The sequence below is a fragment of the Podarcis gaigeae genome, assembly GCF_964106915.1.
Source record: "Podarcis gaigeae genome assembly, chromosome: 5".
In the NCBI taxonomy this organism is placed as follows: domain Eukaryota; kingdom Metazoa; phylum Chordata; class Lepidosauria; order Squamata; family Lacertidae; genus Podarcis; species Podarcis gaigeae.
Window position 1 is genome coordinate 65,592,824 of NC_139681.1, and position 24,539 is coordinate 65,617,362.

A 24,539-nucleotide genomic window follows, 5' to 3' on the forward strand; every position below is an offset into this window, starting at 1 on the left:
CTCCGGCGGGAAGGTAAACGCCTTTTCCATGCGCTGCTCTGGTTTGCCAGAAGCGGCTTAGTCATGCTGGCCACAGGACCCAGAAGCTGTCTGTGGACAAACGCCGGCTCCCTCGGACTATAGAGCGAGATGAGCGCGCAACCCCCCGAGTCCGTGACTGGACCTAACGGTCAGGGGTACCTTTACCTTTACTGTTGGTGTCATGCAACTGGAGTTTAGTTGTGACCCAGCAATGAGTCCCAGCTCACCAGACTGAAAATGAATGAGGCTGCAATCTTATGTCTGCTTATCTGGGAATAAGCTCCATGGAACTCAATGAGGCTTTCTTCTGAATAGACATGCGAGTTCAACTGCAGAAGTAACCCCAATTGTCTGGAAGTAAGTCGCACTGAATTCAATAGGCCTTATTTCTGAGTAGACATGGTGAAGACAGCATATGCCCTCTCATGGTAACTGTGAAGAATGACACTCCTCTGAGTATGACAGCACGGTCTATTATTCTACATAAAAACTACAACACATATTTATTTTCTTGTATTTATACCCCACCTTCCTTTCACTGATCAGGCCCAAACCTCAGTTTCACCATGGTTACCCTCACTTATGTTTCTTCAAACCAATAGATAAGAAGCAGTTTTTAAGATATTGGACAGTGCTCATAGATTATTCCATGTATATTCTAGACTGGTAAAACTGAAGCAGAAATAAGTTCAAAGGCCTTTAAAGTGACCACAAGATTATCCCATATAACTCATGTAGGAGTCATGCATTTTCCATCCTTCTCTTGAGCAATGTGACTTGACCCTACCCTACTTCCTTCTTTAAACTGAGGACCAGCAAGACCTGCTAAAGCTGCCAGCCAGCTAGGCATACCAACCTGCCTACACTTTGTTTTATCTAAACCAAGTTGAATGTGCAAGAGCTTTATCTTTTAAGGTGATACACAATTCCATATATAAAAACAGTTCCAATACGGATGCAGACTGGGATAAAGATGTTCCCTCTCCGAGCTTCATCTTATTTGCAAATCTGATAAGCATCCCCTCTATTCCTTCATCCAAGCCATTTATAAAGAGATAAGCTGCCCCGGGCATGTTAGCAAAGTGAGGTACAAGGGCCAAAAACATTTTTTCTTTTTTAATGCAGATGACCAGGGATCAGCTGCAGTTCTGCCCAAGAGTTATGTGGGAAAATTAGCTCTTATCTTGGAAGTCAGGACTCAACAACTGTTAGTTGTTTTTTTTAAAAAAAATTAACAAAATTTATTTACATACTACTTACTAGAACAGAGGCAATTTTTAAAAAAAACATAAGGAATAAAAACACGTGCCAAATCAATATGATAACATAGGCAACTGTTCTACCAGTTATGAACTGCCTTATGATTGTCAAAGAAAACAACAGGTTTTTCCCTATTCTAGGCCCGTCAGGGACTTCCAGGATCTCTGTCAGAAATGTTTGCTTGAGATGCAAGTCAGCATTTGTAAGGACGAATGGGGCAGAATCGACAAAATGCTGTAGATTCACAGCTGTTCCATGGTAGGCAACGGAGTTGAGGGAGCCAAGGGAAGCACTGTCACCGCACAAAGCAAAAAGCCTCGGCTAAGGGATCGTCGTGTGACATTTTGCTTTGGGCGAAAGCTGCATGATTCAACCCCCGCGAGCAGAAGGCAGAAGGAAAGAGAGCCGGGAGCGCGCAGACCCTAGGAATGTTCACAGCAAAGCTGAACAAACTACCTTTCCCGGAAGCCCTCGCTTTCCCGGCTGCTTGCCCCGCCTTCTCCGAGTGCATGCTGGTTAAGACAGTCCCTGGCTCGGCCACTCCGTTGTGAGACGGGGCTGCAAAAACTACCCCTCCCAGCAGCCGAGGCGGCGAGGGAATATTCCTGCGCATGGCTGTTGGCGCCCTCCTCCCTGCCTCTCCTGCAGTTGCTGTAACCGATTTGAGTATCCCGAGGTGGTTGCGCGCGGAGCCGCGATGGGTCAGCGGGGCGGGACGGACCCTCGGGGCGCAGGTGAGGCGCGGAGGACACCGGAGCGGGGCTGCTGCTCTGCGGGGAGGGAGCCAGGGCTGCTCGGAGCAATGCTGGCGGCGGCAGCCGTTGCCATGACAGTTGTGTCTGGAGGCTGGGTGGAGCTGCTGTGCCCGGGGGCAGCAGGGGAGGGGGCAGCCTGGACACCCCCCCCCCGGGCACCTCCTATGGGACGCACACCTTAAGGCTGGGCCGGACCTGCAAACCCACAAGCCACTGAGTCAGGATTCGGCTCTCGTGTCTTTGCAAGACCATTCATAAATTCGTAGGAAAGAGGCTCCCCCCGCACCCAACCCTTTTTACGGTGCGGGAAGACGGGGAGGGGTTGCCTTGGGAGTTGCAGCCTCTGTCGTGCTTGCTATAAAGTTATTCTGCATGGAGATAGAGGTGGACGACCTCTCGTGCTCCAGAGGGATTGGTTGGTGTAATCTGTTTAGGTTTTGCTCTCTTAAGGGGCTTGGTCACGCTGAGCAGTAAACTCCTTCGCTTGGGCTTCACTCCCAGTGGCTAAGTTGCTCTAGAAACTGTAAAATCAGTTTTGGCCACCTGTTAAGTGTGCGTTCATAAAACAGGGTGATGGTGTGCTTATCCCATCTTCCCTCCAAAGAACTCAGGGTGAGAAACCTGGATATGGGCTTACCCACCTCATCCTCACAACAACCCTGTGAAGTAGGGTAGGCAGGAAGAGAAGAAAGCGGGGGAGTAGAGTAACTGGGCCCAGATTACCTGTGGCACCTAATGTGTTGTCCATGATATAAGTAGGCTAAGTCTCTTTATCTCAAAGAGGGTAGAGCTGCCTGTAGAAACTACATTTGGCATTTATGGTGCAGTGGAGTCATTTCACAGGAGCTTTACAATAATAACTGGTTGCATTTTTGTTTTTGTTTTTTTAAATAGTTTAAGTGATCCGTAGAAGAGAGCACATTTTTAATTACTGTGTAAGAAGATTGGTGAATGGGTGTTGTGCTGATCTTCAGCCATGGCCCACCTGAGGGAATTTGCCAACCAGGTAAGTGAGAAGTGGAGGCTCTTTTTGAATAAACTTAGGGCTTGTCTATGCTCCCACTTGGTCAGTGCCTAGAATGCATGGGTCCAAGTAATTTCCGCCTGTCCTTTCCTTTCTAGGCACGGGTGCAAGAGGTTTTGCCTTTGCCCCACCATTTCTTTCTGGAAATGCTAAATCAGAACAAATGTGCTGAATCAGAACAAATGGCAATCCACAGAAAACCCAGTTGCCGTTTGTTCTGATTCAGTGCTAAAATGCCGGTTTTCCCAGAGGAAAGCAGTAGGGCAAACGGAAGTGTGGATGGACCCTAAATTAAACTAAAGCATACTCCCCATGAAAAAGCTACCATACTATATGAGAAATTGACTAAAAGGAAGGCATCTCAGGTCACTGTAGTGTTGAATGATTTGTCAGTTTTACTGATATCAAAATGAATCAACAGAAAGGCAATGCCTCCAAATGATACTGTGAATTTTATTTTCTTAAAATACACTACACGTTTTGGTAAAGCTTTATTCAGGAGCACTGAACAGTTTTCCATGTAGCCAAAAGGATATGTCATGGTTATTATACTGTTTTGTAAAAAACAAAATAACAGTACCACTTTACTTTGAGGTGTTGCTTCTTTTTTGCTATTTGCTATTTGGTGCAGCCGCACATTTTGCGAATTGTTCCCAAGTGTGGATTTTAGTATAAGGCACCAGACTTAGTATTCTTAAAATCTTCGCTTCCGTTGCATATCTGGTCTTTCTGGCTTGGTAGCCCTGGAAATCTTTTAAAGTTGAAGCAAGGGAACAGGATTTTTCTTGACTTCTCCCTATGATTACATCACCTAACTTCAGGTGAAACATATTATTCCTTCCTCTGCACCAGAGTGGAGGGCAGGCCAAACACAGGTAGTAGGATTATGAAGCCAGTACCAAGATCCTTCTGCTCAGCTGCATCTAGGAGGAGTTAGTGGTGTGAATGGAGTGAGTGGTTGTAGCTGCTGAGAGAGAGAGAGAAAAGAAGAGGAGAGAGGAATGGAAGGCAAGAGTGGTGGAAAGGCCTGGAGACAAAAGGTGACAGAACAAACCCAGCAAAGAGGAGGCTGGGGAGGAGGGGCTTGGAGCAGTAACCCAACTCAGGAAAAGCAGGCAGATGAGCCAAACCTCGAGGAGAAAGAGAGTTGATGGAGATTAAAGGGCCTGACTGAGAAGCTAGGCTTGGAAAGAGGAATTGCCCTTGAGACTGTATAAGGCAGCTCTCTGTGCTCCTAAACATTTGCATAATGACTTGTTCTCTTGAAGCACATTTGGTCATTTTAAAAATGGAACATGTTGTTCTACCTGGGTCCAATGTTTGTTACAGTGGTACCTTGGTTTAAGAACAGCTTAGTTTATGAACAACTTGGATTAAGAACACTGCAAACCCGGAAGAAGGTGTTTTGGTTTGTGAACTTTGCCTTGGAATAAGAACATGTTTCGCTTCCTGTTGAGTGTGTTCCATTTGTAAATTGAGTCCCTTGCTGCTATGGGAAAGCACACTTTGGTTTAAGAATGGACTTCTGGAATGGATTAAGTTCATAAAGCAAGGTACCACTGTATGTGGCAAGGATGAGAGGTCAGTAGCCAAGGAGTATATTTAAGGGAAAGCGGCTGAGCAGTGTCAAGACCTGAGAGACAGGCAAGAAGGAGCATTGAAGTCACTACTGAAGGCATAATTTTTCAAGGTTCTTGTTTCTATTATTCTGTGATCAGGATACATTATTTGGGTGATTCATCCAATTTGTTGGCTTGGCTGCATCGTGCTGCATCCTCATAAGTGACCTATTTGACGAGTCTTTATTTGCCTGCTGTTTTTCTTAACAGATCATAACAATTTCCTAGGATTCCTTCTCTGATGTCTTTTCTCTAGCTCATGAGATGTTGGCTTACTTCAGCCTTCCCCAAGCTGGTGCTCTGCAGATGTTTTGTACTACAACTGCCATCAATCCCAGCCTGCCCAGTTGTAGTCCAAGATAACTGGAAGGTTGAGGAAGTATGGTTTCTTTCCTCTCAGTCTCTTGTGCTCTAGCTCTCTCCTGCCCCCCTGTTGCTCACATTTCACTTCACTAAATTGCCAGCAGGCATTCTTTCAGAGGCCTATGCTGTTTGGGTGTTGCTATGGAGACAGGAGGATGTTTGGTTGCCCTCTTCTGTTCTGTTGACTGAGAACCCTATTAGAGTGGGGCTGAACTCAAAGCATGAGGCCTGCTCATACTTTGAGCGGGTAACTGCCGTCCTTGAGTAGGAGAGGTTGTTTATCTCTCCTACCCCGTCCAAAGGTTTCTTAATGGCATCTTATCAGTTTAATTACTAAAGATAAGAGGCCTTTGCCTTTGCCTCAGATTGAAATCTTGGGAAGAAGGGGAACTGAAACAGGTGTGGTCCTTTTTGATGACAGATTTATAAGCGAGTCTGTACTATTTCTTCCCTAAGCAGCGCATGTACACACACACACACACACACACACACACACACAGTGTGTGGAAAATCCATTAACAGGGACAGCTTGTAATCCATGCTGCAAAAAACAATTCTGCACTGAAAAAAAGTTACACTGGTATAAGCTAGTTTTCATCTTTGGTGTAATTACATTATTTTTTTCCAATCAAAGGTACTCCTAAGCACCCTTTACTAGAGCTTATCTTGGTTATAGGGCAGAGAAGATAGGTGCTGGGGTGGGCATGACATTAAAGCCTCTCCCCAACTTTTCTAGTATTCTTGTGGTGTCTGAGGCAAACCCTGGAGAAATAGCAACCCTTCCTAACTGTCGTTGTGGGGTGAGGCTTCTCAGATTGAATGTGGCTCACTCTCATTGTCTTTGTGATGGGGCAGCTTTGTGTATATGTTTTGGAAATGAAACCCTCTCACCAACTTTCTGGTATCTCTGCTGCTCTCATCCCATATCAGGTAACCCTAACAAATTTATGATGGTATAAGCTTTTGTGGGCTGGAGTCCACTTCATCAGATCACTTCCACACTTATGCCATAAGAAATTTATGAGACATTTAGGTTGTGCAGAACTTGTGTTGTTTTTGCTATAGCAGCCTAACACAGCTATCCCTCTAGATATTATGAATGCTAAGTTATTTTTAGCTCTTCTGTTCAGTGTTTTCTAATCCTAACAGGAACCATGGTAATGTGGTTCAGTGCTATCTCCACATTGCAGAGAGATAGATACTAGCTTGCTTAAGGTTACCTAGCTGAGTGTGTGGATTAGGCAGTATTTGAAGCAGGCTCTTCCTGGTTCATGATTCATTCTTGGATCCCTTTGACGCACTAGATACAGATGGACAGGCACACTCTGTAATAGTTTGATAGTGCTGGATTGTATATCTAAATGACTGTCTAGTTTCCAGTACCTGTCTTTGACATTTCAGATGCTGGAAGCTGACCATATTTCAGTGGTTGCAGAAGCTTCAGGTCACTTTAAGGCTCAAGTTCATAGTGCAAGAATGATATAATTATGTGTGTGGTGGGGGGTGAGGCCTACTAAATTCCTAAAGTCTTGTTGGTACCACAGTGGAAACCCATCAGATTTCAGCAGATCTTAATTATATTCCAGTGCAATTCTAATCTAGGTGGAATTGGAAATTTGCTACTGAATTCTGGGCTTTTCCAGAATCTTAACATCCCTACTAAATATTTTTTTTCCACTCAGAAAGTCAGAATTCAGACAGGTTGGAGATATACTGAACATGGGAACAACTTGCTACACATACACAGAGGTGCAGATGATAAGACCTTAGGGTACTTCTATCATGAATAACCCTTGTGTCATGTTGGGAAAGGCATGGCTTTGGTGTTGTCCTGTCAGGTAAACTAGGGCAGCAGTTCTAAGCAAGTCTACTAGGAGCAACTTCTAATGAATGCACTAGGACTTTTTTCCATGATGGAATGAGTTTAAGAATGAAGAAAACCCCTGCTCAGTCAGATTAAACAACCAGACCACTGGGCCTGGAATCCTATACAATAAGTGGTCAAGCAGCAGCTTTCAGGAAGCCCACAAGCAAGTGCTGAAGGGACTAACCATATTCTGTTGTCACCACTTCCTAGTAACTGGCATTGGGAGACACATTGCCCCATGAACATGAAGGTTCTGTCCAGCTATTACTTTAGTTCATAGTTTTATCCTCCATTAACTAATCTACTCTTTTAAAGCCATCAGAGGTAGTGGCGATCACCAAGCCTTGTGGTAGTGAATGCCGTAAGTTAATGATGTATTGTGCGAGGAAGTTATCTGTTTTGGCTGTCTTAAATGTTTATACAGTAACATTTATTTTATTTGGTGATCCTCAGTTGTCCTAGTATGGCAGAAAGAGCGAAATTTATCTATCTCCACATCATGCATACATTTTTGGGCTAAGCTCCTGTTGCCTTTATAATGAGAAGTGAGCCCTATGCTAGATGATAGAATGGCTCTAACAGATGAATCATTAAATCCCTGCTATTTATGATGCTTATGTTTATGAATTACCCACCCTTAACTCTAAGGTCCCAGGGCAGGTTGACATAAAGTGCTACAGATTATTTTTTTGACTAGCTCTCTCTTCTTCTCTTCACTCATCACCCCATTTATTCCTACTGACTCAGCATTCTCGAGTTGATCCAGAGGAACTGTTCACAAAGCTGGAGAGGATCGGTAAAGGCTCATTTGGGGAAGTGTACAAAGGAATTGACAACCGTACCAAGGAAGTGGTAGCTATCAAGATAATTGACCTAGAGGAGGCAGAGGATGAGATTGAAGACATCCAGCAGGAGATAACGGTGCTCAGTCAGTGTGACAGTCCCTACATCACCCGCTATTACGGTTCCTACTTGAAGGTAACTGAAGCTACCAGGGCAAGCTGTATCACAGTGCTTGTGGGACAAGCTACTAGCAAACTAGGCTGCAATTTGTGTACTTAAGGGAAATGGGTTTAGTTCACCCACTAAATCCATTCCCCCACCACCACCACCATAAAGTGTTCTCAGTGAGTCTTGTGGCTGGGACATTAGTGTGCCAGTGGGTGTGGAGGAGTGAGCATGATAAGAAGACTTCATCTTTGGAGGCTTTTCTCCTTGGTGCAATCAGAAATGTTTTAACTAAAAATTCTTACAACTGGCATGTATTTAGTGACTTAGAAAATTTGACTAATCTAAGTAAAATTCAAACTCCAAGAATTAAAGAGAAAACCCCTTCCCTGCTTATGAGTTGCAGACTCTTTATTAGTGTTGTCATGAGGATGCCAGAGTGTCATGATAATCAGCTGTTAGCAAGATAAAGAAGCAAACTACAACATTGGGCAATCTCAATACTTGCTAGTATTGCAGTTGGGACACAAGAGTCCTGCTGGATCAGACCAATGGCCCATCAAGTCCAGCATTCTGTTCTCGCAATGACAGCCAGATTTTTATGGGAACCCTGCAAGCAGGACACAAGTGTAATAGCATTCTCCTGTTCCCAAGCAACCGGTTCTGAGGCATACTTTATCTGATACTGGAGGGTAGAATATAGCTGTCATGACTAGTTGTCATCGATCACATTTGAATTCTTTCCCACTCAACTTTTTACAACACGTAAGTAGCAGTGTAATGGAGAAAGCTGAGCCAGAACCATTCACCCTGACCTGCCACTCTTCTCAGGGTATTATTATTATTATTATTATTATTATTATTATATAGAAAGGGATTTAGAGATATCCTTTCACCACCACAATCTACAGGCTGAAATGGAACAGTTCACCAAAAGCTGTAGCTTCTGATTACTCATATAATTCAACTCTGAGAATAACAAAAAATATCATTAGATATTTCTAGATAATGTGGATCATGGTGCTACCAAGCACTTCAGGTCTCATTGTGACATGCGAGAACTGAATGAGGAATACAGGGCTGACGTGTTTCTTCCGCTGTTTTTAAGGCCTTAATATTGAAATGACTGTCACTGCTTTCACACAACACCTTGTCTAATTTATAGGGCACCAAGCTTTGGATAATCATGGAGTACTTGGGAGGTGGCTCAGCACTGGATCTAGTGAGTACCTTTTTGTCATTCAGTTCAGATACCTTAACAAGATTCAGCCTGGAACATCGAATTAAAAGTAATTCCACATTGGTTGCATGAAGTACCATCTCAAATCCACATTCAGAACTGCCACACCCTGTAGACTCCCCATATCATTCAACAAAATACATTTGTGCCAAGTGGTTATGAATGAACAGCTCAATACTTAATCAGTAATCAGAGCCCAGCTTGGAGGTGCTCTCTGATCCTGCTTTAGTTCATGTACAAGTTCATGTGTGCATAACTGCATTCTTCTTTTCTCTCTTTCTCTCTGATCTCCATGCAAATGGTTGTTCCTGACATCTAAGTTAAAGTTTGTTAAGCATGGAAGACTGAGGGACTTCGGTCTGAATGTATTAAATGTACCTCACTCCTTTACCGTCATTCCTACACTTCTCCTGTAGCTCAAGCCTGGACCTTTGGAGGAGACCTACATTGCCACCATTCTCCGAGAAATTCTAAAGGGTTTGGACTATCTTCACTCTGAGAGGAAAATCCACAGAGACATCAAAGGTCAGGTTTGCAAAATACACATCTTCGTTTTTTTTCTATCAGTTCTCTTATGGAAATTGAAATCACACGTACTTGCTTTCACCGACAATCTCAGGTGTCTATGTTAGAATCTCCCCCCCCCCCCATTTGCATTTCTGTGATCATTCCTTAAATCAAGAAGTATGAATTCTGGCAGTAATTTGTGCACTTATCAGAACAGTCTGAAGACTATCGGGACCGCTAAAGCGGATTTAGTTCTATAGCCAAGCCTGAACTCAGACTGAGAAGGGTCTACATCAAAGGTGCAGAACAGATGATGGAAATTACTCTTCTGTATGCAGAGGGCTACAGGTTCCCCACCTGTGTCTAGATAGTAGGTATCCTCCAGGACTGCCTGCAGCTGTTCTGCCACTACTTTCTCCAGTAACTTGGCTATAAAGGGTGGACTTCTTGAGGAGTGGCTGTACCATTGAGATATAGAAAAGGGAAGTAAAGCTGGAGAGCGGGCTAAGAATTGAGAACAAGGTAGGGGTTAAACAAGCTTTGGTAGTTCATAAAGGGTGAGAATATAACCCTTCTGCCCTATTTGCAAAGCCATAAGGGACTGGTCTTAGCAGTAGCAGGGAGGATTGAGCCAGTTTTCGGGATGTTCTGCCTTCCTTTATGCAGTTGCTAAGGCACCATTACTTGTACTAAACCAGGAATTAACACAAAACATGTTTACCGGGGCTTCAGAAAGGCACCATTTCTTACTGCAAGATAATTTATTGTATTCCCCTTTGATTCAGCTGCCTTTATTCTTATTTTTTCTATGAACAGCTGCTAACGTGCTACTTTCAGAGCAAGGCGATGTGAAACTAGCTGACTTTGGTGTGGCTGGCCAACTAACAGATACCCAAATCAAGAGGAATACCTTTGTTGGGACTCCTTTTTGGATGGCACCTGAAGTCATCAAGCAGTCAGCCTATGACTTCAAGGTGAGCTGAGAGGAGCAGGTGAAAGCCTACTTGAACCCTAGTTCATCATTTAGAATGCATGTTAATTTGCCTTATCCTGTGTTCTGTCTACGTTAGAAAGAAAGGTGCATATAGGTGGGTAAAGTTTGCATGTGCTTCCGAGTCTTGCTATACACATCATGGGCCACTTAGTGCCCGCTTCAGTTTTCTAGTGAAGGGTGTGCTCTCTAGGGGTGCTTGTATGTTTATGCACACATTTGCACAACTTTAAAGAAATCTGTTCAATGGGTTCTCCTAACCTTTTGGATCAGATTTGGGGAGGGCACTGGGTGCATGTGGGGGGAGGACAGGTGGGTAAGTGCTGTCGTGCAATCAGGAATCCTTGTGCTAAGAGAATGTGTTAGTTGGATCCCATCCTAAAAGTCCAATTCATGATTAGAAATGCAGCCTGCTTTGACAGTGAAAAATACCCAGAACTATGGTGCAATCCATTAGGTTTAAAGATGTATTTAAACAATCAGTAATATGTATTTCTTTAAGACTTCATACCTGCCTTTCACTACAAGATCCCAGGACAGGTTACAACAATATAATACACAGTGACAAAGAAACAAACAAACTGTTTTGCTCAACTGGTATTATCATAATTCCCTATATAATTTATATAATTTAAATGCTTGCTATTCACAAGTTGTGATCAGAGCTTAACTGCACACCCTGTAAAGGCAGCCACCTTTGATTTAGAAAATGAAGAACACAAAAAACTTCTTGCACTTTACAAGATTTCAAATCTAAGAGATAGTTAGCTTAATTATAGGACTGCTTAATAAAAGATAAAAAGAGATATTTTAAATACATGTTTAATCTCCATGTCTTATTGCTGTCCAACCTACAGCAGTCTGACCTTCTGGATTATCTTGTAAATCGTAAGCTTAGTAAAAATGTTTTGCTCAGACACACCGATTCAAGAACTTCTAAATCTGTGTCAACCAGAAATAACTTTACCTTAGATGCCGTTTCATTTTAGACATATGGATCAAGGAGACGCCCACATGATAAGCACACACATTGTCACTCACTCAATCACATACAGAAGTCGGGTAATTATAGGAGGCAAGTGAAGGATTTGAGTCTCTGGAGGAGTCCCCTTTTGCTGTGAATCAGCATCAGAGCTCAAGTCAATGAGTGTTGGCTTCTCTGTGCCATGGTAACACTGAGTGTTCACAGATGGTTCTCATTTTCCTTCCAGGCAGATATTTGGTCCCTTGGAATTACTGCTATTGAACTGGCAAAGGGAGAGCCTCCAAACTCTGACCTGCATCCTATGAGAGTTCTCTTCCTGATTCCCAAGAATAACCCCCCGACGCTGGAGGGACACCACAGTAAGCCCTTTAAGGAATTTGTGGAAGCCTGCCTTAACAAGGACCCCAGATTTGTAAGTGTTGCTCCAGCCTCTTCTCATAAGCAGAGCCTGAGTGTCAGGTCAGAAAACCTGGCAGCTGCTAGCTAGCAGAGCTCTGAAATGCTTGTCCCTGGAGATGAGCCCACCCAAGGAATGTGCAGAGTAGGCCTTAGTCCTGTTCCAATTGAAAAGACTCCTTGGAAAGTGGCAGTGGTAGCTGTCCACCTTTATGGCCCGGTCCCTGCCAGCTAAAACACCTTGTCTCTTGTATTTGTGCAGAGACCCACTGCAAAGGAATTGCTAAAGCACAAGTTTATCACACGTTACACCAAGAAAACATCATTTCTCATGGAGCTCATTGACCGGTACAAACGCTGGAAGTCAGAGGGGCATGGTGAGGATTCAAGCTCAGATGACTCTGACATGTATGTATGTTTCCATTTTATTTTAAAAACATTTATAACCTGCTTAATATTTTTTAAACCTCTGAGACATTTGTCCTACTTTGAAAATCTTTCATTTCTTCCCCTTTCTCCGCACCCAAATAATCAGGGTGTGATTGCTCAGTTAAGTTTCTGCAGATTTTGCATTTGTACCGATAAAGCCTGTAAGGTGGACCAGTAAGATTTTATGTAGCTTGTTGAGAAGTACAGATGGGCACAAAAAGCAACGTACGATTTGTCATGCTGGCTGCTTCCAGTCTTTAAATAATTGCATGGTGACATGGAATATATGAATACCCAGTTCTGGGCTATGACTTTGGTATCTATTGGTACCAAGGACATTCTAGCCCCTAGATAACGGTTGGAAAATGCAAACACTGAGTTTGCGTTTAAGTAAGATTAAGCTGGAAAAGCCTGCCGTTGGGGAAGCCCTGCCCCTGCACATCTTGGCACTCCTCTACCCAGTGTTCTTTGAATGAAATGCACTCTCACCCCTCTTGTTTCTAGTGATGGAGATGCAGATGAGAGAGATCAAGGGCCAATCTGGACTTTCCCACCAACCATTCGTCCCAATTCCTTGAATAAGCTGCACAAGGGGATGTCTCATCATGGGTCCCAAAAGGTCAGTGTGGTGTCCATTACCGCTGGGGACCAGAGCCCTGAGCCAGCAGTGGTCACTCTGAGGGACTGAGCAGCCAGTGTGTGGGAATTGTAGTGTTTCTCCCATTAACCCTGATACTGTCAGAGCAGAACGTATCTTGCTTTAGATTTTGGAGTCTGCCTATTCTGCTCTGGTTTTTTGTTAACTCATGAAAGATTCCATTTAATGCAGTGGAGCTAGAATGGAGGTCAGGGTTGGGAAACTTTTTTTGGACTGGTGGACCAGATCGTTATCTGTCCCCACCCGACTGACAGATGAATTGTCCCTCCCACCTATCCAAGTCCCTTGTGCAGTGCTTCCTAACCACCCAGTAACCAGCTGGTTTCTAGGTGCTTGGGAACTATAACACACAAAGCTTTACCAGCTGCCAAGTGCCAAGCATAGGGAAATTGCAAGAAATATGGTTGGCAAAGCTGCTTTCTGTAGACATTGGCTGTGTGATTGAGTTCTCCACCCAAGCTGTGCCTCTACCTGCCCCACACCTGAAGTCACATCTGATGTCAGGCATGGGGCAGCTGGGCATGGTTTGAGGAAAATGGGCATTGTTAAGACACATTGGGACCTGTAGCAGGCCAAATTTGGCCCATGGGCTGGAGGTTCCCCATCCCCGATAAAGGAAGTTTGCTACAAATAGTAATCCTGCTGTTAGTTGCTGCTGCAAAATGGTGTAACACCATACTCTTTGCATACATGTTGCTACTCCTGCCTGTCCCATTTATCTGCCTTAGGCTTCTCCTAGGGACCATGTCGGAGCTGCAGCAGAAACTGGAAGATTCTTAACAGATGCTATATCTACTTTGTTCTTTACTGTTCCTGCTGGTGACAGTAGATTAATGTTGCTTGTCAAAGCAAAGCATTTTCATAGACAGGTTGAAAGAACTGTTCAGAGTCATATTGAATAGCATCCTTCTTCTTCTTCCTCCTCCTATTAGCCTGCTGAGCCTATCAAGCGGCAACCACGGTCTCAGTGTCTCTCTACTCTTGTACGTCCTGTCTTCGGAGAGGTGAGGTGACAGGGTCTGAATTTTTTCCAATTATTATCTTTAACATATGAAGTGTTTCTCTGAGGATGTTGGGTTAGAATAATGAGTAGGAGCTGACAACCAAGTGATGGTAAGAAATGAGACCTTTCACACTTGAATGGTGATTATTAGAATTACCGGTAATCTTTTGCCCTGTTCTGCATCCTTATGATGTGGGAGGCAGCTTGAACTCTGCAAAAGAGGTTGATCCCTGGATTATGAGCCAGGATCTGTGAGGACAGCTCAAAGCCACTTAATTTGCACAGCCGATGAAGGGGAGAGTTATTGAACCAGACACATGTTAGGTGGTATAAGAGAACAATATATGGTACAGAGAGTAGGGATCAGACAGGAAGTAATATGTACACAGGGCCAGAGTACTCTAAAGAAGGACACGACTGCAAAACATGCACACATTGCTATATCCACAATGGATAGTGTTGTCCTCTGCCTTTCTGGTCTAAATTTGGTAAAATTGGGTCAGCAGTTACGTAGCTGCATGTATTAAGAAAGCAATGTGTTGTTTAGCTGGAGTTACAAGCTTCCCAGAAACACTGGGCATCACATAGTGAGTGAAGCAACTGGGTGCACTATAGTGCTGGGTGGTTGATTGCATACTCTTGCCAACAGCCACAAGGCTGTTGGGTAGGTTTAGTTCCATATAAATAGCTTTAGGAACAGGGTGCAAGTTTCCTGATATCTAGTGTGCTTAGTTATTACAGCAGTGGCCCGCTCCAGTGAGCATCGTCCAGTTCCGAATCATTATGTGTCACTTGAGTTTGTCGCTTACTGTAGCTTTAGGCAATTTTTACAGCTAGGCAACATTGCTGTTGCTGCAGCTGATTAATTCTGTATTCTGCTTGTTCAAGGTACTGTTTAAATTTGGCACCATTACCAGCCGTCAGCAATAGCATGCTAATCGAAACTGTCTTAGGCACCAATAGAGACCTTTCTGAGTTTCCCTCCTACAGGAGCTAAGTTGCAACTTTGTGTGTCCACTCAGCCTTGTCTAAAAGATTTCTGTGATGGATGGTATGTGTTTTGGGGAATCACGACCTATGCTCCGATAGGGGAAAGGCTGTTTGTGTGAGAGGTTATTCCTGTTTATTTCCATTTCTGCCTCAAGCCCCTCCCACCTATGGAATGCAGCCTCCAAAGTTTGAATTCGGCCCTTGGCATGAAAGAGGTTCTCCACCCCTGTACTACTATGGTCTTAGGGGCTGTGGAACTGGCCCATATTCTAGAGATGCCTATTGTACATCTTTATACAGCAAATGTTTTGGCCTCCCATGAAAATTGGCATTAAGGATTTTGTGCTGCTACTTAGAGCTTTCTCTTGTTCCATACATTTTGCTTTCCTCTAATGTCTTGGCAGCTCAAAGACAAGCACAAGCACACTGGAGGCAACGTGGGAGCCATGGAGGAACTGGAGAATGCCTTTAGCTTAGCTGAGGAGTCTTGTCCAGGAATCTCTGACAAACTAATTGCACACATGGTAGAGCGAGTGCAAAGGTAAAAGTTCTGAGCGTTGTTAACGTGACTATTTTTGGTGAGGATATGGGCTAGAATGAGTAAGAGAAGCCAATCCTACACCTTGCCCCTGTACACCTTTCTCTAGTGCTGCTGTTCTTAGTTTGGGCCCAAGATATAGCTGTTTGCTTAGGACCCTAGGCAACTGTCTGGCATTCTGGTCCTTTGATTGGTGGTTGTGTGGAATGATGAAATCTAAATTATTATTATTAACAACTGTATTTTGCTACTGTCCTTCACCATAAGGTCCCAGGGTAGGTTACATCTACAGAAACAGAATACAGCCAACAACTGATTTACATATGTCAAATTGATGTGTGCAACGCAGCGACCCAGAAGTGACTGGAAAAGGGGCTGGGCTTATGCATGCTCCACCATCGCATGCCATGACCTGGAACACAACCCCCACACAAATTGAGGGTTGCCTCTACAATGAAAACTTAACCCTCAAAATACAGTTATTCTGGGCCAATTAATTTGTTAGCACATGGCCTGGGGCAAACATCTGCATCACCTGCCTGTTAAATTAGGACAGATAAGTTTTTGACAATATTGCTATTCCTTGTTTACGCTTGAATTTGAAGAAAGTTGGTGTGCTGTGGGTAAAAGCCTCAGCGCCTAGGGCTTGCCGATCAAAAGGTCGGCGGTTCGAATCCCCGCTGCGGGGTGCGCTCCCGTCGTTCGGTCCCAGCGCCTGTCAACCTAGCAGTTCGAAAGCACCCCTGGGTGCAAGTAGATAAATAGGGACCGCTTACTAGCGGGAAGGTAAACGGTGTTTCCGTGTGCGGCTCTGGCTCTGGCTCTGGCCAGAGCAGCGATGTCACGCTGGCCACGTGACCCGGAAGTGTCTCCGGACAGCGCTGGCCCCCGGCCTCTTGAGTGAGATGGGCGCACCAACCCCAGAGTCTGGCAAGACTGGCCCGTACGGGCAGGGGTACCTTTACCTTTACCTGGTGTGAGGCTGACAGCCAGAATTTACTATGAATAAGCCTGATGCATATCCGTTGTTCGTTCTCTCTCCCTCAGGTTCTCACACAGCAGGAACCACCTGACTTCAGCACGCTGAGGCATTATCTTTGTTACTCATTGAAAGGAGGGTGACTTTTCCCACCCCAGCTCCATAAGAACTGCATATTGAATCCATCGCCATCTGCTGTTGGATGTTAACATTGTGCTATGGATTCCCAGACATTTCAGAGCCTTTGTGTGTGTTTCATGACCACCCTGGATGGGATTTACAACACAAATGAACATGGACTACTTTGCAGAGCCCTAGGAGGGTAATTTCTACAGTGTACTTCATGGAGGTTTTTAATTATATCCCAATTTCTCTCAGGTCAGACCTTGTTTCAAAGCAAAATCCTGACTGCTGGAAAATGGAAATTCAGATAAACACATTCCAAAAGGGAAAAGGTGGGACTGTGTAGCTCCCTGCTTTGGCAAGAGGTATGTGTGAACATTGTTCATCAGCAAGGAGGGATTATCACTACCCAGTTAGGTGGGCATATGCTGGTGCTACTCAACAAGATTTTTGCTTAGGGTTTCTCAATTATTAGAACAAGAAGATTGGCCTAACAGTTGCTGAGACAGGTGAAGCTTGCCTTCTCCTTCTCCTGTCTGTCTACTTGCTCCTTTTGTGAGGTAGGTTTGACTGCTGCTTGCATTCTGCACTTAGCCCATGTTTCACCAGCAACAGCTTGGAAAAGATGTGCTCCTACTCAATCAAGGCCTTTTGCTGCTACTTATTATCTTGAGTGTGAACACTCAGTATCATGGATACATTCATATCCAATTCAAATAGTTTATCAAGAGTATTATGCACTTGCTAAAGAGGGAGAGAAGCTAAATGCTTAACTACACCTACAGTGTAAAAGGATTGTGGTATATAAGTCTTCAAACTTCATGGAAGTTTGCTGTTCTCTGAAATGTGACTGCAATTCAGTTAAATTTAAATACATGTGTGGTGCCAACAGCTGGAGGAGGTTCTAGGTGATGTTTCTAAAATGTATCCTGTCTCTTCTGAACTGTTCATTCTATTGTGGACTTGAACAGTACTTCTGCCCAATTTATTTATGGCCATTATCTCTGCTTCTGGCCGAGAAGTAGCCTATAAATACCATAAGTATTTCAGACTTCCAGCTAGTTCTTCCTCTTCAAGAAATGAAAGTCTAAAGTAGTCACACAAATTGACAGTCATACTGAAAAGAGTCACTTCCTAAATGTGTAAAACCATTTAGTCATTGACAGTGGTATGGATCTATTCTTTTGATAGAGTTCAGGGGTGGAGGTGGAATTGCCTATTTTACATACCCTTGCAAGTAATGTTAGGGGGAAAGTAATGGAAATGCTCTTTTCTTGGTATTCATACTTTATGCTAGAACCGTGTCTTCAGAGCTGCAGTTGCTGCATTCTCAGTTTTGCTCATGGATAGCTGAGTTGAGAACATGGGCAGGAATATGAAGAATCCATTTTCCTTTACCATTATCCTCCAGGACTGCTTACGAAACATATGGGAATGATGTAGAAAGGAAAACAGGAAGCTGTGAAGCTGCTACTTTGTGCTGTTCATAAAAGGTACCTTGCATTTAACTCACAATAAATCACCAGTAAAGCTCTCACAGTGTCTCTAGTATTCAAAACAACGTCTTAGTTTTTCAAATGAGCAGTGAGAGGGATCTGCCACTTTCAATAAAACTAACTTGTCAAGTAAATGCTGACTATATGGTTATTTATGCATTGCTAGAAACTCCAAAGCTGGACTGGAGTTACTCCAGGGGAGTAAGGACTATTTTCCGTCTGATCTAATGCAGTGTGGGGTTTCAGTTGTGCTACTGAAGGATCAGGGTTGTTTTGCTAGAGTGCATCTATCCACACACTGGTTGGGAGAGTTTTAGGCACTGCAGTAAGATAAATCAGAGCAGGTTTTTTTGGTGGTGGGGGGCTGGGGAGCTAAGATTGAAAAAACTGGGTATGTTTAACCTGGAGAAGATACCTGCAGGGAAGGAAAAGGAACTGTACTTTGGTGCCCCAAAAGACAGGACTACATTTCATCCGAGGGGAGCTTTCAGTTGATCATTAGCTGAAACATCTTGAACGTAACAGCAATTCAACAGTAAAATTATTTACCTAGGGGCGTGGTAGACTCTCCCTTCCCTGAAGCTCTTCTAGCAGATGCTGTACAGCCATCTGTTGTGAAGGCTGTAGGATTTCTTATGACAAGCAGGGGCTTGAAACAGATTGCCCACAAGGCCCCCTTCAACTTTCAGTTGTGTTTTTTGTTGTGGACAATTTTGGTTAAGCCTTGATCAGGATTCAGTTGTAGGCTAGCCATAGCTCACTAGAGGTCTTAAGTTAATAAAATAGGGAAAACTATGCATTTGAAATGGGAATGTGGGCACTGCTGAGATGGGAGTCCTTTTTATATTGCAAATTCTGAACGGAATAAGAATTAGGTTATGACAAACTGCTTGTGAGCCATCTAGAGATCTACAATAGTTTATTTCCAAAAACAGACACTAATAAATAAAAAAAATACATTAATGTATATTGAATGGCCATAATAGTAGAGAAGAATATTTAGCACTTTGTAGCTTCCTTATAAATGACAATGTCAAACAAAAAAACGTAACAAACCTTCCCTTTGCCCTCTAAGTGGGAAACCAATCCCAACCTTCTACCTAAAAGACTGACCTACATAGTTTTAAGGGTCAATATGAGGAGTAATAAAGACATCTGTATTTTCCCCATGTCCTGCCCCTCCTTTAATTGCTCATACTTCAAAATGCAGTGTTCAATATATAAATATTTTTTTACCTCAGTTTCTTCTAAAGCACACTACCCATCACCACATAGTTGCTCAACACAGTATAATAAGTAAAAACCGCCTTCAAACCAGCAGACTACTTTCTACTACTATCCAAGGGTAACGTGATAAACCTTATCTGTCCCATGAAAGAAGTATATGAACTTAAAAAATAAAACGCATAGGCTCTGCCTCCATGATCTCGGGACAATAGCACTATAGAGAAAAGGGGGATTTCAATTATCTTGCCATTGTGCAGTACTTGTTTCAACTGATCTGCCTTAATTCCTGAATATGCACTTTTAAATATATGTCTGCACCAGTTCTCATATGAAGTCCCTGAGTATTCCCCCCACCCTGGCCTGTCACTGTCAAAGGAACTAAGAAGTAGAGGTGTGTCATTAATGAAGGAATAAACCCTTCCATAGTTAGTCACCCCCAAACAATACTAGGCTTTTATTACAGCTGCACATGCGTGCTTATTGGACATCTGTTACAATAGATGTTTTGGCTGAGGTAATAAAAACAAGGACTGGTTATTGCTGAAGCTGCCTTTCCAACTCTCTGTATGCATATTTATAACTTTTAAAAGAACTTAGCCAAAACATAACAAGCACCACTCTCAAGCCCTGAACAGAAAGAGAACTCAGAACATTATCTGCACACTAAAAGGTCTGCTATCCTCATCTTTGCATACTTCAGTATCTTCTGTATACTTTTCTACCCCTTCAAACTGACTGTGGAATCCTCTTTTCTCATGCCCACTACCCAAATAAAAACAATCCTTTCAACTTTGTTTGCACTGAGAAAGTAACAAGGGTGAAGTTGCTTCCTGGCAATTTTCTGAAGCACTCCGCTCTACCGTGAGGAGAAATTCCATCTTAAAATTAATGTGAACATTGCTTGCAGCGTGTGAGGCATGTATGGCTGGTAGGCTGAAAGAACAAGTTGCACACAGATTATTTAGTTGAGACTGAGCGTTAACAAATAATAGAAAACCACTTGAAAGCCAGAGAACTAACATTGGCCAAACCCCAACAAAAGAAGCAAGTCATGTAAATCCAGCAGCCACATTTTTTTCATGAACTGAATTCCCCAGAGTCTTTGCAGTCCCTTTGGATGAGAGAGCTTTCTACACTAAGCAAAATTCACCATCTTCCACGAGGCAACTAACTTGGCCACTGGAGGGAGCAGATGGGTTCCTTTTACTACTATCATGCTCAGGCTCCTTTCCCCCATACTGCAAATAATTAACTTACAACAGAGACCCAGCTCTGCTTCTATCAGTTTGTGTTCTTTTCCTTTTCATCTTTAGGAAGGCAGAGGCTGGATCTCCCTGGAGAACTTGTGGCTCTCTTTATTACTTCCATCCACCTGACAAGAGAAAAAAAGTCAACTGTCATGGCCCTAGTTCGTTACCTACTCACTATCATTCTTTGAATGTGCTACATAATAGTTTTTAGTAGGAATATTAATATTTTGCTTTCCATTTTGCTGAGGATTTTAGTAAGATTAACACTCAGACTAACACTTGAAAGTTAACTTACTGTAAAGAAGGAGCCACAGTATCCCAACAGCCACCTGATAATTTGAAGAAAGGTCTGTTCAATTATGCTAGGTTTGTTACTGTAGTGCAAAGGGAGAGTTATAGAAGGGAGTCCTAACCCACAAGGAAGGGGACTGGCAGTTAATGCCCCTCTTTTCCACTGCCTAGATGAGTAATATGCACACCAGATCACTTTTATGAAGAGCACAGAAACTCAAAAGGAAGGGTCTCCCCAAGCTAAATTTTAATTTTTTAAAAAATTCCTCCTGGTTTTCCTGCTGCCAATGAGTAGTTTTACTGTCTCACCCAGCCCAGATGGTGAAGACTCAGTAGAGTCAGTGGTGCTATTCATTAGTGATTTTGCACAGTTATATCTTTATGGAGAAGGACCATCAAGTTTGGGACATTAAGCACAACTTCCTAAAGAGTCTTAAATGTAAAGCCTAGACAGGTCCCATCACTGATCACAGTGCACATTGCCTGCAACCACATACAACCTCTCAGTCATCAACTTTTATCAGTAAGAACTGCTAAAACAAGGCTTCACTCAGGCTCATTCCACTAAACCATATGGTATGTGTGAGCACAGCCAGAGTATCTCTTTAGCCAAACAGAAATGGATTTGAGTGGTACATATTTACAATATAGAGGAATTGCAATCTCCTAATGTGATAAATGGGGGACGCAGGTGGCGCTGTGGGTTAAAGCCTCAGCGCCTAGGACTTGCCGATCGAAAGGTCGGCGGTTCGAATCCCTGCGGCGGGGTGCGCTCCCGCTGCTCGGTCCCAGCGCCTGCCAACCTAGCAGTTCGAAAGCACCTCCAGGTGCAAGTAGATAAATAGGGACCGCTTACCAGCGGGAAGGTAAACGGCGTTTCCGTGTGCGGCTCTGGCTCACCAGAGCAGCAATGTCACGCTGGCCACGTGACCCGGAAGTGTCTTCGGACAGCGCTGGCCCCTGGCCTCTTGAGTGAGATGGGCGCACAACCCCAGAGTCTGTCAAGACTGGCCCGTACGGGCAGGGGTACCTTTACCTTTACCTTTAATGTGATAAATAGTCCTCCCCTTACTAGAAAAATGGGGGGGGGGGAGGCCTGGGGAGATGCTTTTCCATATATATAGTTTTAGGCCTTCACTTCTCTACCACCTGCTCCAGGTGAGTTGAGAGAGAGAGAGAGAGAGAGAGAGAGAGGGAGAGAGCATTTCTCAGGTGATGTGCAAACTTCCATATACAGTGGTGCCTCGCAAGACGAAATTAATTCGTTCCGCAAGTCTTTTCGTCTTGCGAAGCACGGTTTCCCATAGGAATGCATTGAAAATCAATCAATGCGTTCCTATGGAAACTGCCTTCTGACCAGGTCCGGGGACAGTCTATCCCCCGACCTCTTCTGAAGGCTGGCGGGGGGCAAAAGTCTTTGCTTCCACCCCGCCTGCCTTCCCGGGACAGCGGAGACTTCTCCGCTGTCCCGGGGGATCTTAAAATGCTGGCGGGCGGCAGCGCTGCCGCCCGCCAGCATTTTAAAATCGCCCCGGGACAGCGGAGGACTTCTCTGCTGTCCTGGGGCGATTTTAAAGCCCCCGGGAAGGCAGGCAGGGGGGAGCAAAGACTTTCGCCCCCCGCCGGCCTTCAGAAGAGGTCCAGGACCGCCTGCTTCCTGCTCCCCCCCGCCTGCCTTCAAAAGCCGTCCGGGAGAGCGGAGAATCGCAGCGCATTTCTCCGCTCTCCCGGGAAGGCAGGCAGGGGGGAGCAAAGACTTTCGCCCCCCCGCCTGCCTTCAAAAGCCGTCCGGGAGAGCGGGAAGCGCTTCCCTGCTATCCCGGACCGCTTTTAAAATGCTGGCGGTGGGGAGCAAAGCCTTTCGGCCCCCGCCGGTCTTCCTGGACCTCTTCTGAAGGCCGGAGGGGGGGGGAAAGGCTTTGCTCCCCACCGCCAGCATTTAAAAGAGGTCCCCGGAGATTTCCCTATGGGCGTTCTTCTTGCGAAGCAAGCCCATAGGGAAAATCGTCTAGCAAAGCGACGCAAAAACCGAAAAACCCTTTCGTCTTGCGGGTTTTTCGTCTTGTGAGGCATTCGTCTTGCGGGGCACCACTGTATGTACAACTTCAATCTGAGCTACTTTTGCACAGAGTTCTTTCACTGACAGATTTTGAAGTTAGCAGAACCCACCAAAAGTTATCTCATTCATTAATATAGGCAAGGCCACAGAAAGCATGACTTCTGTGTGAAATTCCAGCAGCTTCCTCAACTCATTAGCAGGAGAGTTAGTAGAGAACATTTGTCAAAATAGTAACTGGGGGTAAAGAATGCATTTTGCAAATTATGTCTAGGAAGCACACTTACCTCTCAAAGGTGTACTTGCTCTCAGCCCTGAAGAAATATACATGGGACTTGAACTGCAGTTTGAAGACATAATCCTTCTGAATGCCATCGGCCTCTACGGGTGTGCTGACAGTGTAACCAAGAAGTGGTAAACTGGCCAATGGATAATCATCCTGAAAAAATAGCCAGGTTTTATTATTTATTTAACAGATGTCCATTCCACTCTTCAACCACCGTTTTCAGGGCAGTTTACAAATAAAATACAGGCAGCAACCATTCTGCAGGTGCCCAATTGCCACGTGACCACTGACACACAGGTCCTTTCAGAGCCAGAAGAGAGCATAATGGAGGCAGAGCAGGCTTATGTGTGCTCCGCCAATAGACGCAGGGGTCAGGAACGGAACCCCTGCACAAAATGTTCACTGCCTGTACTAAAACCCACCATGTACCACTGAGTTAATACATGAAGTTACAAGTAAAAACAAAAACCCTCAGTTCCCAGCCAGCACAAACATACCAGTTAGAGAGAACTAGCTCTCCCAAGTTCTAGGTATTGTATGCCGGCTGGAGAGCCTAACTAAAACCATAATTGGGAACCCTCTCTGCAATTTTCTCCAACTAGGTGCTTTTAAAGAGCACCAGACATGCTATTCATATTACAATCAATTTTAGTTTACTATGGTCTGGCGATGCCTAGTGAATTGCCAGAGAGATGTGCCAATGACTAATGGCTGAAGCTGTGCTGGAGCATTCAACTCGTTGCTGACAGCAGCAACGCTCACAAAATGTACCAAAGAATGAAGAAAGCCTTTAAGAATGGATTCACAAGGCATATTGCATCTCATTCCTATATATGCCTAGCACTATCTTGAAGTTGTGCCGCATCCATCTTACCTGGTGCGTCTTGTAGAAGAACAAACAGAAGTTTGTAAAAACAACCCACAGCTTCTGCCAGCCGTTACTGTTTTTGAATTTCCTCAGTAGGTATCCTGACAGCTGGTTCTACATGGAAGAGAGGAAAATACAGTGTTAAGTGACTAGTAGTCATTCTCCACAATCGCTCAACAAAAACCTGCCGTTAAATTTGCATTGCAGATTCAAAAAACAAATAACTTTTTCTAGGGGATGACTGAATTTGAGAAAGACTGCTTCAGAGCCTTTTTGTACAATTAGATATTTTGTGCAAGAAGTATAAAAGTTACCTTTTTATGGTGGTGATATAATTTGCCAAGTGCAGTTAGAAAAGTTCCATATTTT

General features: G+C 44.0%; 2 protein-coding genes across 13 annotated transcripts in view; one reads left to right on the forward strand and one right to left on the reverse strand.

The window, feature by feature from the left end:
• Positions 1–1,824: 1,824 nt before the first annotated feature.
• Positions 1,825–18,326, forward strand: STK25 (serine/threonine kinase 25). Of its 3 annotated transcripts, XM_083741914.1 has the most exons (12): positions 1,825–2,015; positions 2,931–3,042; positions 7,657–7,887; positions 9,023–9,079; positions 9,514–9,622; positions 10,421–10,578; positions 11,807–11,992; positions 12,239–12,384; positions 12,910–13,024; positions 13,996–14,067; positions 15,461–15,597; positions 16,642–18,326. In XM_083741914.1, exons 2-12 carry the CDS (start codon positions 3,013–3,015, stop codon positions 16,679–16,681), a joined length of 1,281 nt encoding a protein of 426 aa, XP_083598040.1. In that variant the 5' UTR covers positions 1,825–2,015; positions 2,931–3,012; the 3' UTR covers positions 16,682–18,326. The 3 variants fall into 3 exon arrangements, with proteins under 3 accessions (XP_083598040.1, XP_083598042.1, XP_083598041.1); XM_083741916.1 differs by lacking the exons at positions 1,825–2,015; positions 2,931–3,042 and adding an exon at positions 4,778–5,058; XM_083741915.1 differs by lacking the exons at positions 1,825–2,015; positions 2,931–3,042 and adding an exon at positions 5,209–5,441.
• Positions 18,327–19,094: 768 nt separating this feature from the next.
• FARP2 (FERM, ARH/RhoGEF and pleckstrin domain protein 2) overlaps positions 19,095–24,539 on the reverse strand; it is a 64,375-nt gene continuing 58,930 nt past the window's right edge. For 5 of the 10 annotated variants that reach the window (XR_014565068.1, XR_014565071.1, XM_083741800.1 and 2 more), the window contains 3 exons: positions 24,177–24,284; positions 23,304–23,455; positions 19,095–20,791 (listed from right to left, as the gene is read on the reverse strand). Coding sequence is in view for 5 of the 10 variants with exons in the window: in XM_083741800.1 (XP_083597926.1) it covers positions 20,701–20,791; positions 23,304–23,455; positions 24,177–24,284 (351 nt within the window). In the remaining 5 variants the exon portion in view is untranslated. The remainder of the gene's footprint in view (positions 20,792–23,303; positions 23,456–24,176; positions 24,285–24,539) is intronic. The other 5 variants (XR_014565067.1, XR_014565070.1, XM_083741798.1 and 2 more) reach the window with 2 other exon arrangements.

Excerpts from the sequence above, each read along its gene's own strand:
- STK25 (XM_083741916.1), top strand. The coding sequence starts at position 4,939 with ATGAGATGTTGGCTTACTTCAGCCTTCCCCAAGCTGGTGCTCTGCAGA. Across the intron at positions 7,888-9,022 it reads ATTACGGTTCCTACTTGAAG|GGCACCAAGCTTTGGATAAT; the intron begins GTAACTGAAGCT and ends TCTAATTTATAG. Across the intron at positions 11,993-12,238 it reads TTAACAAGGACCCCAGATTT|AGACCCACTGCAAAGGAATT; the intron begins GTAAGTGTTGCT and ends GTATTTGTGCAG.